The 13,803-nt window shown below is 43.6% G+C and overlaps 3 protein-coding genes across 3 annotated transcripts; 1 reads left to right on the top strand and 2 right to left on the bottom strand.

Annotated features, from left to right (window-relative positions):
- Positions 1–269: 269 nt before the first annotated feature.
- On the bottom strand, positions 270–893 carry LACBIDRAFT_307868 (uncharacterized protein; the record flags this gene model as incomplete). The annotated part of the gene is made up of 3 exons (XM_001886345.1): positions 270–278; positions 337–653; positions 713–893. 3 exons carry the CDS (start codon positions 891–893, stop codon positions 270–272), a joined length of 507 nt encoding a protein of 168 aa, XP_001886380.1.
- A 7,438-nt stretch (positions 894–8,331) lies between these two features.
- On the top strand, positions 8,332–8,878 carry LACBIDRAFT_307866 (uncharacterized protein; the record flags this gene model as incomplete). Its single annotated transcript, XM_001886401.1, has 3 exons — positions 8,332–8,410; positions 8,462–8,702; positions 8,761–8,878. The coding sequence occupies 3 exons, from the start codon at positions 8,332–8,334 to the stop codon at positions 8,876–8,878; spliced, it is 438 nt and encodes a 145-aa protein (XP_001886436.1).
- A 3,954-nt stretch (positions 8,879–12,832) lies between these two features.
- On the bottom strand, positions 12,833–13,412 carry LACBIDRAFT_307865 (uncharacterized protein). Its single transcript, XM_001886344.1, has one exon. The coding sequence runs from the start codon at positions 13,349–13,351 to the stop codon at positions 13,088–13,090; it is 264 nt and encodes an 87-aa protein (XP_001886379.1). The 5' UTR covers positions 13,352–13,412; the 3' UTR covers positions 12,833–13,087.
- Positions 13,413–13,803: the final 391 nt, after the last annotated feature.

Below are 13,803 nucleotides of genomic sequence, written 5' to 3'. Positions count from 1 at the left end.
CTGGAGTCCACTGGAGTCCATATGGATTACGTGGGGGAGGGTAAAGACCTCGATTTGACTGTAACTTAGTCAAATTTTAAGCGTTTTCGACGTTCTCAAGTGCGTTTTGAAGGTGTATAATAGGGCTGGTTATAACCGGTTATAACCGGTTATTTAACGGTTAGTTAACCGCAAAATAACTGGTTATTCCATTTTCGAAATCAACTAACCCTAACCACGGTTAGGTTAGTGTTGCGGTTAGGTCCGGTTATTTTCCGGTTATTTTCCGGTTAACTAACCTAATTTTCAAACACTAACAGCATAGAATGGGAATGTAAGGAAAACATTGATACTCACCGTGCACGATGGTGGTTTTTTGATATGTATCAATAATTCCAAGTCATCGAGCTCATTGTCTAATCCACACAGTGTCCGACCGAAACCTACAGCGCTCTCAAATAAGAGATGCCGGAAGCCCAGTACATGATAAACAAGTTCCTTGAGGTGACCGCAGAATATTCTTCCATGGATGATAAGAACCTTGACTATAGTCGGTGCCACTTCGGTTTCAGATTGGGGGTCGACTCCTATGTATAAGAGAGCCTTGAACAAGACGTCTCCAGCAAGGAGAAAAGCGACAATTGACACTATTTGGAGTGCATGGGGTAGGGATTCTGTAGGAAATGCGAGCTTGAGTGACTTTATTCTGGGTTGGATAAAGTAGTGTGCGTACCGAAGATAAGACTTGAGGCAACAGGAGGTTTCAGGAGGAAGAAAGCGCTTGTTAAGAAGACAGATTCTGCAGGTATGCTGAGGATGGGATGAATCTTAGGAGGATTCAAGAAATATTGTATGGCGAGCGGTATCAAGAACAGAGCGAAGATCAATAGAGTGGCAAGTATCATTTCCGCCATGTCAAAGGTAGGACAAACTAAGGGTCTTTTGCGTTAGCGAGACATTGAGCGACTGTGACACCCGATCAGAATGGAAAGGAGCCTGGAAGGACCTCACGACGCCTACGGACGCATGATACTAGTGGCTTGAACAATCCAAGCGTTGCGAAAAATGCAAAAAAAAACAACATGCAATTGGTGATGAAAGGAGAGCAGAGTCCTATTTTGAGCAAAAAGATAAAACTTCCATCCCTTCTATTCAATTGTAATCACATCCTGCTCCATCTCTTCCTCCCACCTGCCATATTCTTCCCTAAACTTTTCCTTCATCGAAACACCCATAAAAACCGCAATTTCGAATATTTTCACCCTAATATTGGCATTTGTGTACTCATTACTTTCGCCATTTAGGTCAAAGCAGTCCATAATGATGTTAGCGTGCTCTTCTGTCAGTGTAGGGGAATAACCATGATGTTGAACCTCCTCAGTACTCGGCGTATAAAACAAAACCTTGACGTACCAGATAGATTACACAAGTCATCGTAGTCCACAGGATAAACTCCATCCAGGAGAACGGGTCTACCAGGAAAAGGAGGCATGGGCATGTAACATTGGCGGGGACAGCCAGGTTTCATCATGTTTCGGTACCCCGACGTTGTGAGGTTAAGACATCGGAGTATGTGTCTACAATACATGTTAACTTAGCGTATCCAAAGGACTCGGAAAAGGTTGAAAATTCGACGTACACATTTGAATTATATTTCTGACGCTCAGATACTTTCTTTCAATTCACTTGAATAGTGTTACTTTCATCAGTGTTGTACATGATAGAAGTTGGGCGCTTGTTTCAGATCGCTGAGTAATGCGTCATTGATCCGAGACAGGCAATAACCAATGGCACGAAAAAACAAAGAGGCTTGAAACAGCGGCTTTGGAGGCGTTGTAGAAAACCTAGAGTGTCGAAGACGTCGGGGTATCAAATGATGACCAGAAAACGAATAGCCAAATTACCTGAGCAAGGGGGGCGGCTTACGCAGACTTATTGATAAAATGTGAGCTCATTAATGAGGTAATGACGATCGACCATGCTGCTTTCGCCCAAGCCATAACCTGGGAAACGAAGTTACTATCGGCCCGTCATAGAGAGAGAGAGAGAGAGAGAGAGAGAAACTCGCAGTTAGCCACGGCGCGAGCGGTGTAAAAGTCCCCAAATACGTTGACGTCGAATACGTTCTTGAAGTCGTGGTGGGTAAGCTCAGGTGCTTGGGAACAGATACACCAGCATTCTAGTTGCATATATGCACATAAAATGAGGAAACAATTCAACAGAACAGGGAATTGAAGTGACTTACAGCAGTAAGTCCTGAGATGGGACCAAGCTCTTCGTTGAGCGGCTTGTTGATGAGGTCGGTATCCGAAACATCGGATTTGTACACGTAAAATGAGTGTCGGGAAAGTTACGTGAGGCGTGAGAACATGATCGAAAACTTTGGAGGTGCAAGATGATCAGGGAAAGTCGGTTGAGTATTTGCATGTGACGGACCTGTAGATCATCGCAACATTTGCTCCTGCCCAACTAAGCGCATATCCAATGCCCCCCAGTGGCAACAATACGTTCCTCTACAAAACAAAAGCGAGGTTAGATATAGAAGAATGTAACAATTAGGTGTGGTAGGTGGGCAGGGGAGAAGTGAATGCGGATCTTGTAAGCTTATGCCCCGGTTTGATGGATGGGGCTAGTTGCTGCGGAAAGAAAGGGAAGTAAGCATCGAGCGAGTCAGACTGGGAGGAGATCTAGAGGTCGTTGTCCCGCCCCGGGATACAAACATCTGTATCCATCCTAAAGCGTATCCGTCTTGAATCTGTTCCCCCCTCCTCCTCCCCGTTGCCCTGCCCAACATCTGATCCCTCCTCCTCCCAATCTTCCAGCCCCGCCCGCGGCCCACAACTTTCTCCATGCCCACATAACCAATGCATAACACACCCCACACACTTCAAGAGCTTCTGGGATGTCTGTATTTGGAGGGGGGAGGTCAGTGAGGTGCGAAGAAAATGAAGAAGAGAGATGCGAGGGAACGGCTGGAGGCCTTGGACCCACTATCAGACAGACTCATCGGAAAACAGAGCAAACTCATGTTCAAGGAAAGTCTATTGAGGAGTGTGGAGTTACGGAAAGTTCATGGGTGAGTTTTGCGACGCATCACTCGCCATAAAGAGGGGAGAAAGAGTCCAATCTTTTTCAACTTTGCGTGATCAAGTCGGTCACATGAGCGTCCTGAATCTGATCTGATCTACGACGACATCCATCCTCTTCACTTCATTCCTCACATCCGTGTGTCCCAGGCGATCCGCCATTCCTTCTTGTTCTACCCAAATCCCATAGCGCCATCCTGGGACACCGACCTCGTTTTAACAGACAAAATCGTCGAAGCGTGAAATAGTCATCGACATCTCCAAATCTCTCTGAGACCCCTCTTCGCATGGACTTTTCCGTCAATCCGTGGAGATCCTAGTTCATCGACATCGCGTATGGATTTCTAGTGACTGATTAACTCATTGGATGATTTTTTTTTTGAAGACTTCAAACTGGGGCTGGGGTGGGTTCATAAGAGATTTCGGAGGTTGGAAGGAAGATATAAGCATATGGATGGGTACCACTCATCGTGTACTAATTCGTGTCCGTCACTCAATCCTTCACAGCACAACTCCTCAGATCACTCACTCGCTCTGATGAACCTTCCCGAATCTTTCCTCTCATTGGCTCTCACCGTCAGGAGCAGCAGTCGGACATCAATGCATCAACGGTTATTGAAGGGGATGGGCCACCAGCCAATTCAACGGGATCCACGAGGTCGAGCGTCGTCTTTCATACCTACCAATCAGCAACGAAACATGGGCCTTCATCCTAGATAACAACAACCACATCCTCCACAAAATCTCAACTCCCCCGGCCTGCCCAGCTCCCTCCCTAAAATCTTCATGGTACCCCACATACACGTACGCATACAGCAAGCGCCGCACCCATCAAACCACTCCCTCTGCATCCCCAACAACCACGCACAAACCCCACCTCCAAGAGCAAATCTCGTAACGGGCTTGATGGTTTTGAACGACGATGTTACACATGAATGACGGGTCCCGGTCAACGTTAACCAATGCCGTTGCCACCTCGCTCCAGGTTTGGTCGGATAAAGTCGGGGTTGCAGGTGCAGGAAGGCTCTGCGGCTTACGACCCCTTTCCCCCCAGAAATGTGGGAGCCTACGACGCCATCGACACGTGAAGCCGTCCAGCCTGCTACTCCTCCAACTTAGAAAACTATGCTGCATACTAGGCCCACGACGCCTGCGAGACCTACGACAACCGTTGTTCAGCTTGACGAGGACACAGTTCGAAATGCGGGGATTGGTCTGGATGATGATTCGTTTGTGAGAGCGGAGGGTGTGAGCATGTCGAAGCCTCTCGTGAAAGAGAAGGTACGGTCTGTTGAGGATGAGGTTGACAATGGTGAGATGGTGGATGGACATCGAAAGTGGTATGGGGAGGTGGAGAGTGTTTCGTCCCCATTTCATCATCATCAGAGCCCGCTGGTGGTCTTACTGCGTCTCCTGAGGATGTGAGGAGGGCGAGGAAGGACTGGTGGCTACCACTTTTATGATTAATCTATGACAACTGTCCAAGAGCCATTGTGTATAATGCCACTGGTTTTATGAAAGGCATCTCATTAGCATTGCCCATCTATTTCATTCAATTTATCACTGGAATCTTTCATAAGTTATAGACAAGGATAATGAGATATCATGGGGATATTTCATTAGGCTCTTTGGCCCTTTCATTATCATTTCTGAGACTTTTCATTAGGATATTTCATTACGCTCCTGCGCTTTTTCATTATCATTTCTTAGAATTTTCATTAGGATATTTCATTACCATTTCAAAGGAATTTTCATTATGATATTTCATTAGGCTCCTGCGCTTTTTCATTATCATTTCTTAGAATTTTCATTAGGATATTTCATTAGGCTCCTGCACTTTTTCATTACCATTTCTTAGAATTTTCATTAGGATATTTCATTAGGCTCCTGCGCTTTTTCATTACAATTTTTTATATTTCTCATTAGGATATTTCATTAGGCTCCTTGGCACTTTCATTAGGTTTTCTTGGAATTTTCATTGGGATATTTCATTCAGCTCCTTGACCCTTTCATTACCATTTCATTGAATTTTCATTAGAATGCTTCTTGGCGCTTTCATTAGGATATTTCATTACACTCCTTGACCATTTCATTAGATTTTTCATTGGGAGATTTCATTGGGGCATCTGGCCCTTTCATTACCATTTCTTTTAGGATATTTCATTGAGCACCTTGACAATTTCATCACTTCTCATTAGGCTCCCTGGCACTTTCATTACTATTTCTTAGATTTTTCATTAGGATATTTCATTAGGCCCTTTGGCACTTTCATTACCGAAAACTATATAATAATGATGATATGTATCACATGGGTTGTTGGGAGGGTGGTCACATGACCAATTACCAAAAATAGTCAAAAAAGCGAAAGTTGTACCCCTGCACTGTAGCTTCCCGAATCTGGTTGAATTATGTTCTGAAGTGCTCCTGTTGTGGAGATATAAGGTAAAAGAATTCCAAAAGCATTGTGTTTTTTTTGGTTTTTTGCATTTTTCTTCATGAAAACAAAACCAAATAACATGATTCCAACACATTTAGAAAGCTAGATGAAAGGGCAACAAATATCATATCATGGGAAAATTGACCAAAAAAGGAAGGTGCATTCCCTAAAAGAGCAATCAACACTGACAGACTACAAGAGTCAGATATAGACTACCAAGTTTACTGATAGACTACAAAAGACTACAAAAGTCAGACTTAGACTACAAAAGCTTGGACTTAGACTACAAAATTAGGGTTACATTAAAAGGTTTTGTAGTGTCCGCTTTTTCATTAGAAAAGTTTATAGTGTCCGCTTTTTTAGACTACAAAAGTTTGTAGTGTGCCTTTTCATTAGAAAAGTTTGTAGTGTCCGCTTTTCAGACTACAAAAGTTTGTAGTGTCCGCTTTTTCATTAGAAAAGTTTGTAGTGTCTGCTTTTTGAGGCTACAAAAGTTTGTAGTTGACATATAGTTTATAGTGTCCTTGACTCTGTATAGGTTATGGGGATGAGGTTAAAGGATTGACATGATTTTACATATTGCCATTGCTGCAGCATTTACTTTTGAAATCATGTACAAATTGTCTTTCACATCAAGAAAGGCTATTCTATGCCTTCATATTGATAGCTACTGTCCTATCTCAAATCATGGTTCTAGGTCCATGTGGATATGGTTTGAAGGATTAAATTGCTTTACATATTACTACTGCCAAATGATTAGTTTTTGACATCATACCCAAGTTGCCTTTCACATCAGGACAGGCTATTCTCTGATTTCACATTGATAGTTGCTGGTCTGTCTGCTTTCACATTGATAGCTACTTGCCTGTCCCAAACCTAGTCAACTGTGATATCAGCTCTTTCAGGGCAATAGGATGAGCTGATTGGTCCCTGGATGTATCCTTAAGTCAGGCCATGATGTAAGTTAACAATGTATTGAGACAGAACAGTAGATATTACTATGAATGGCTTTTTCTGGCTTGAAAGCCAACTTGGGCATGATGTGAAAAGCTGATGATGTGGCAATAGCAATCAATATGTAAAGTCATGTGAATCCGTTAGCCAGTTCCCCATAAACCTACAAGTATGGTTTGAGATAGGACAGTAGCTATCAATATGAAGGCATAGAATAGCCTTTCTTGATGTGAAAGACAATTTGTACATGATGTCAAAAGTAAATGCTGCAGCAATGGCAATATGTAAAATCATGTCAATCCTTTAACCTCATCCCCATAACCTATACAGAGTCAAGGACACTATAAACTATATGTCAACTACAAACTTTTTGTAGCCTCAAAAAGCAGACACTACAAACTTTTCTAATGAAAAAGCGGACACTACAAACTTTTGTAGTCTGAAAAGCGGACACTACAAACTTTTCTAATGAAAAGGCACACACTACAAACTTTTATAGTCTAAAAAAGCGGACACTATAAACTTTTCTAATGAAAAAGCGGACACTACAAAACCTTTTAATGTAACCCTAATTTTGTAGTCTAAGTCCAAGCTTTTGTAGTCTAAGTCTGACTTTTGTAGTCTTTTGTAGTCTATCAGTAAACTTGGTAGTCTATATCTGACTCTTGTAGTCTGTCAGTGTTGATTGCTCTTTTAGGGAATGCACCTTCCTTTTTTGGTCAATTTTCCCATGATATGATATTTGTTGCCCTTTCATCTAGCTTTCTAAATGTGTTGGAATCATGTTATTTGGTTTTGTTTTCATGAAGAAAAATGCAAAAAACCAAAAAAAACACAATGCTTTTGGAATTCTTTTACCTTATATCTCCACAACAGGAGCACTTCAGAACATAATTCAACCAGATTCGGGAAGCTACAGTGCAGGGGTACAACTTTCGCTTTTTGACTATTTTTGGTAATTGGTCATGTGACCACCCTCCCAACAACCCATGTGATACATATCATCATTATTATATAGTTTTCAGTAATGAAAGTGCCAAAGGGCCTAATGAAATATCCTAATGAAAAAGCGCAGGAGCCTAATGAAATATCCTAATGAAAATTCTAAGAAATGATAATGAAAACGCGAAGCAGCCTAATGAAATATCCTAATGAAAATTCTATGAAATGGTAATGAAAAAGCACAGGAGCCTAATGAAATATCCTAATGAAAATTCTAAGAAATGATAATGAAAAAGCGCAGGAGCCTAATGAAATATCCTAATGAAAATTCTAAGAAATGGTAATGAAAGTGCCAAGGAGCCTAATGAAATATCCTAATGAAAATTCTAAGAAATGGTAATGAAAGTGCCAAGGAGCCTAATGAAATATCCTAATGAAAATTCTATGAAATGGTAATGAAAAGGCGAAGCAGCCTAATGAAATATCCTAATGAAAAGTCTCAGAAATGATAATGAAAGGGCCAAAGAGCCTAATGAAATATCCCCATGATATCTCATTATCCTTGCCTATAACTTATGAAAGATTCCAGTGACAAATTGAATGAAATAGATGGGCAATCCTAATGAGATGCCTTTCATAAAACCTGTGGCATTATACACAATGGCTCTTGGACAGTTGTCATAGATTAATCATAAATAGTGGTAGCCACTAGTGGAGGAAGGAGGTGGCAGGTTGGAAAGGGAGGGCGAAAGGGAAAAAGAGAAGGAGAAAGCGAAGTGGAGGATCTCAGATGCCACTCAGGAGCATGAGGAAGCTTGAAATGGGCTTCGTCAATCTGTCGCATATCCTTTCGCACCACCAGGTGGTGAGGAACTCCCCGGACTTCATCAATTTCTCATTCATATCCACTGAGCAAACCCAATCCCTCCCTGTATGATGCCGTCCAGAGCCTCATACCTTATTCGTGGATACACTCGCATCACTCATATTTCAACTTCGTGCTCAAGTCGAGGTCATTCACTTTATCGAAGGCGACTGGCTTTTGGATAACAGTGTTTCATAGACCAGTCTCCACTTCTGCTCTCCGCTGCTCCCCCTTCGTCACGCTCCCCTATTGCGGGTGTTTGTTCCTCTATCAAAGGCGACTATCTTTCGGATAACAGCATACAAGAGGGCGAGGAAGACTGTAAACGTGCCGGCGTTCTCCAGCTGATGCCGGTGGGAGATGTTGTTCGGGGCATTGCCGTTGGAGATGAAGAAAAACATAGGTCTGTTGGTTTGGGATGGGAGCTATCTCTCCGTGAGTTTGCCTGGCGTACTCTTTGTGTTCTTTTGCTCAGCTAGAGTTTCATATCTTGCTAGGATCTTGATTACATGTATTCACCTACCAAAGTATCTCTCAGCGTTGGAGTTCCCACCATCCTATTACCATGGGGTCATACACTCCAGTAATTTGATCATGCACATTGATATTGCGTGATTGCTGGGAATCTGCAGCTGCTGCAAGATCGGATCGAAACTGAGAGTCGAGACGTGCGTATCGTTCTTTGTTGTGGACTTTTCTCAGCTGATAACGCCTTTGCGCAAACCACTAGGAGCCTATCATCCTGCCTGGCTTTTTTTCCGCATCATTTACTTTATGGTGGACGTGACGGGGACGTTTGAGGTCTTCAATGGATTCTTTGTGTGTGCAGATGGCTTTGAGGAGCCTGGGATAGCCGTGTTTTTTTAAAAACATTGTTGTAGCGGTGGAGAAGGGAACAAAACCACTTGCTTACATCTGATGTTGCTCCGTCCGCAGTGCCTCCGAGTCCGAAATTCGAACTTCCCAGAACATTGTGAAGTGTATAAAGTTCGTTACGGAAAAGGTTACTCGGAGCCTTGGCTGTCGGAGATGCACACGAGCAACCCCCTCATTTCCATGCTCTTTCCCCTGCTCATTTACACAAACGGTGACTGCGTTCACCGACATCGCTTGCAGATCGTCAAGATCCGTGAACGACGTTCTTGGCCCACCAAACCACGGGCGCTTTGTAAACCGAACACAGGCATTGTGCATGCCTCTGGCGAATTTCTGGATCAGGCATCATAGTGGACGACCTATCTCCATGTTTGCGGTGTCCTGAGCCTCTCCGATTTCTGCGTCAGACAGCGTCTGCGTAACTTAGAGGGGTTACAAGGGAGAAGCAACCTCCCAAGCTTATGCGAAGACAATCCGTCAATTGTTTAAGTAAGGGATTCATTAAGCTTTTCGAGTTGGATGGCTGGGTGGTAGAAGGGAAGGTGAGATGGAATGACACTGGGATGTTGGTATCACAAATTCGAGGGGCTATGTTGGATATCACACAACAGGAGTTGGAAGGCGACAACCTTGGCGAGACAAGACCACACCGACCGTCGTCTAAATCTTCAAGAAACTCCTCGAAGCATGGAAAGAATCCATAGAGACGGTGGTGAAGGAGTGGGGTACGTTCAATATCACCTCAGCGTGATTACTTTCGTGAGGATCTAATATCGGGCACAGGAAAATCTGTGTGCCATCTGCGGACACAGGTTGCGTGCCAGTTGCGAACCGAAAAGAAGTATCTGCGGTCACCTGCATGCAGACCAATCCAGTTGCGTGCAAATTAAACCTAGTGAGCTGAGTATCTGCAGGCATCTGCGAGCATCAGCGCACCTCACTGAGATTTCATATTTCCAACATATTTCTTTATATTTTAATTATCCTTCTAGTTTAACGTATACAAATCTCTCTGATTCTTTGGGACTTGTTGGTTTGTACCTATAGGTCTGTACTAAAACCATTTTTTTGCAGTAAGGTACAAGTAACAAAGTGTCTGAGGCTATGACTAGTCAGCCACCGGCTTCTTACCATTATTTTCCTTCTTTATTGGACCTGATTGTGGTCGAGTTTTTTTCCAGAGACTTCGGGACTTAATAGCCAATGTCTGCCATTGTTGAGTGATGGAGTCTCACCTCTCATTCAGACTCGCTCTCTTCTTCCCATCCCAACTTGATTCCACACCAAACGAGGGACATCGGGGAAAACCAACTTTGGAAATCAACGAAAATCTCCCCTTATTTCCCGACTACTTCCCCAGAAAACCTGGATTCCGGACCTCTGGCGTTTCCCCCAATTTCCTCAATTAGACTGGTGTCAGCGGATTTGAAGGAAATTCTTGGGACACTCATAATATATATCACTGTCATTTCCCTCACATTCACAATGTATTTCAGTGACATTTCCCCCACATTCACTAATTTCAAAACCATTTCATCCATGGGATTCATAAATTATACTGGCGAAAGATGTCCTGCATCCAATCAACATTCCACCTGCAATACACTTGCGTTCAGCTTGCGGTACACTTGAGATTCATCTGCGACACACCTGCGACACATTTAAGATACACTTACGAGAGTTAGTATCCATTGCGAGACTTGCGTACACTTGCGTGCAACTTGCGCATCACTTGCGATACACCTGCGAGACCAATGCGAGACACACTTGCAAGCATCTGCACACAAAATGGATGTTTGCAAGCCACCTGCGGTCAACTTGCGAGTAGGCATGAGTAAATACGAACTAAAACTCTTGTGTAGACATTTGAACACTGTATTCCGGACTCATATCGCATAGCAGTGGTGCACATTTGAAGTTCTCAAGTGAAGATTACATTTCTTTAGTTTAAATTTACTAAATACTATGTTGTAGTAGACTATCTATCTGCGTGACACCTGCGATACCTGTGATCCCTTTTGATTATCTGCGAGACACTTGCGGTCACCTGCGAACAGGCGGTCCGCAAGTGACCACAAGTGGCTCGCAGATTTCTATATGCACTCTAATATCTCATCATATTCGTCAAACTAAATCTCTTGTGTTGTAAGTGTGATATGGTTGTGATATGGTTGTGCTAATTATTTAGTCTTACAGCATTGGGGTTGATAACTAGTGTTTGAAAGTCCGGTCCGGTCCGGTTATTGAGCCCTCAAGGGCTCTAACCGAGACCGAGACCGGTTACCTTGTGCCACGAAACCCAAAATAACCGAACCGGACTGCTACTAACCGATATAATCGGTTAGTAATGGTTAGTGGTCGGTTACATGACCGGTCCTAACCAGTTATTTCTCTGTACTAACATAATTACAAACCTATATTATATTTCTAATACAAGCATTATGCTGCATGCACCAGCGAGGCGCGTGTACGTGAAACACCGCCTCGCATGATGGCCCAATGAAGAGAGAAAGAGAGTACTCGATCTGTGAGCCTTTCTCATCACAACCTACGCATCCGGCATATTTCATAAACAACCTCGCAGGTCGAGTACACCCGACCTGCGAGCGTTTCTCATGGATTGCCATTGTTGTATCAATGTCACATTATCACACATGTGACGACAGGAAAATAGTCACTTAAATTTCAATTCACTGTAAATATGTCAATTCTCCACTAAAAAATATGATTTTTGGATCGTTAGAAAGCGTTTAAACAGGGGAATATTTGTGTGTAACGTTAGGACACAAAGACCGGTTATAACCGGTCCAACCAGTTTTTGTTTGGTCTTGAATATTTTGGGATGACACCTAACCACTAACCGGACCACAGTTACAGTTAGGATCGGTTAGGTAATTTTTGCGGTCCTGATCGGTTATGGTTCGGTCCAGTCTCGGTTATTTTCCGGTTAACTAACCTAACTTCCAAACACTATTGATAACATTGATTTTCTTGACTCATACTCCAACGAACTAGTCATATCCATGTTCAAAAGGTGAGTAAGTTTCCAAGACATATAAAAAGCGACATCGTTTCAAGAGTAGCTGATTGTTTGTTCATGTTTTTCAACTTTAGCCCATGAGCCGTGGCCTGAGCCTGAGCCAGGCCTGAGCCAGCCTAAAGCCTTGCAAAAAGCTCAGGCTTGAAATTGGACAAGCCTGAGCCGTGCAAAGCCGGGCCATAGCCGTGGCTTTCAGGCCAAGCCGGGCCTGCACATCACTAGTGACATCCAACCACCAATAGCAAACCAATAGCAGCACTTCGAGATTTCACAATGTAATGCACAGTACGTCTCATCTCGCTTCCGTTTATGTTCCCTTCGCTCACTCTTACTATTCGACAAGATGGCAGTCATCCCACATTATATTTGTGGCAGCAAGCCTACCGGAACAAACCATCACTCATTGATATCTGGCTTTGATCCTAGACAACAACATCCACGTCCTCCTCACAGGCTCATCGCCCTTGGCCCGATCTCCTTCCGCTACACTCCTAAAGGCTCTCATGGTACCCCACGGATGCATACAGCAAGCGCCGGAATCATCAGACCACTTCCTCGATATCCCCAACAACCAGCACAAACCCCACCTCGCGCAGTAATTCTCGTTACGTGCCTGAGGTAGGCCTTCAACAATGGCATTACACATGAATGAAGGGTCCAACGCCTCCGCTGGCAGCTCGATGCACAAGTTCGTTGGGACCTACGACGCCGTTGACGCATAAGCCGTCCCACCTTCTACTCCTAGACACAGAAATCCACGATGCATGACACGCTCATATGATGCCCATTGTTCAGCTTGATGAGGACACAATTCGGAATGCGGCGAGTTGGGTTGAATGATCATCTGTTTGCGAGGGTGTGGGGATATTGAAGCATGCTGTCAAGAAAGGAAGGTGCGGTCTGTGAAGTTATGAGGTTGATGATGGTGTGACGGTGGATTGACATGGGCGGGTATGACGAGGTAGAGAGTGTTTCGTCCCATTGTTACTGCGCCTCCTGAGGGTGTGAAAAAGGCGAGGAGGCGAAGGTGGTTGGAGAGGGAGAGGGAATGAGAGAATGAGAGGGAGATCTAGAGAACATGGATTTCTGCAGCTGGTGCATACCTTTAAACATCTCCAAAGACATACGGATATGCTTGGTGCAGTCACTCCTGAGGCCTGAGCGCTGAGCATTTATTGAAGGCTGTTGGTTATGATTGACGGGAATGGAATGAGCCAGAACCATTGTCGCTGTAACATCAGGTACCCATTCGTATTGCTATTGAATGATCAAGCTGACGTCTCATTAGTTAACACACTCCACGCGAGTACTGGGTTTGAGTCTTCGAAGGACAAAAGGATTTATGCATGGAGTGCGGATATATCGTCGTAGATTCTTGAAATCTGATTGAGTAGGAAATTGTGTCCCCTGTTCAGCTTCGAATTACAAAATCCGGTGTCGATTGCAGGTGTTTAGATTTGATTAACAGACTGGTTTATTGGTATTCAGTAAAGTTCTTCATTGGTGCATTGGCTAGCACATGCATTTAATTTGCCTATCTTGCAGACTGCAAAACTTCAACAAATGCGAGAACTGGGTTCAACTCCCAGACGAAGAGTGATGTTAAAAGCGTGTTATATATTAT

The sequence above is a fragment of the Laccaria bicolor genome, genomic scaffold (assembly GCF_000143565.1).
Source record: "Laccaria bicolor S238N-H82 LACBIscaffold_37 genomic scaffold, whole genome shotgun sequence".
Lineage (NCBI taxonomy): Eukaryota > Fungi > Basidiomycota > Agaricomycetes > Agaricales > Hydnangiaceae > Laccaria > Laccaria bicolor.
Note: the sequence above shows the minus strand (reverse complement) of the source record. Positions and strands in the feature narration are given on the sequence as shown.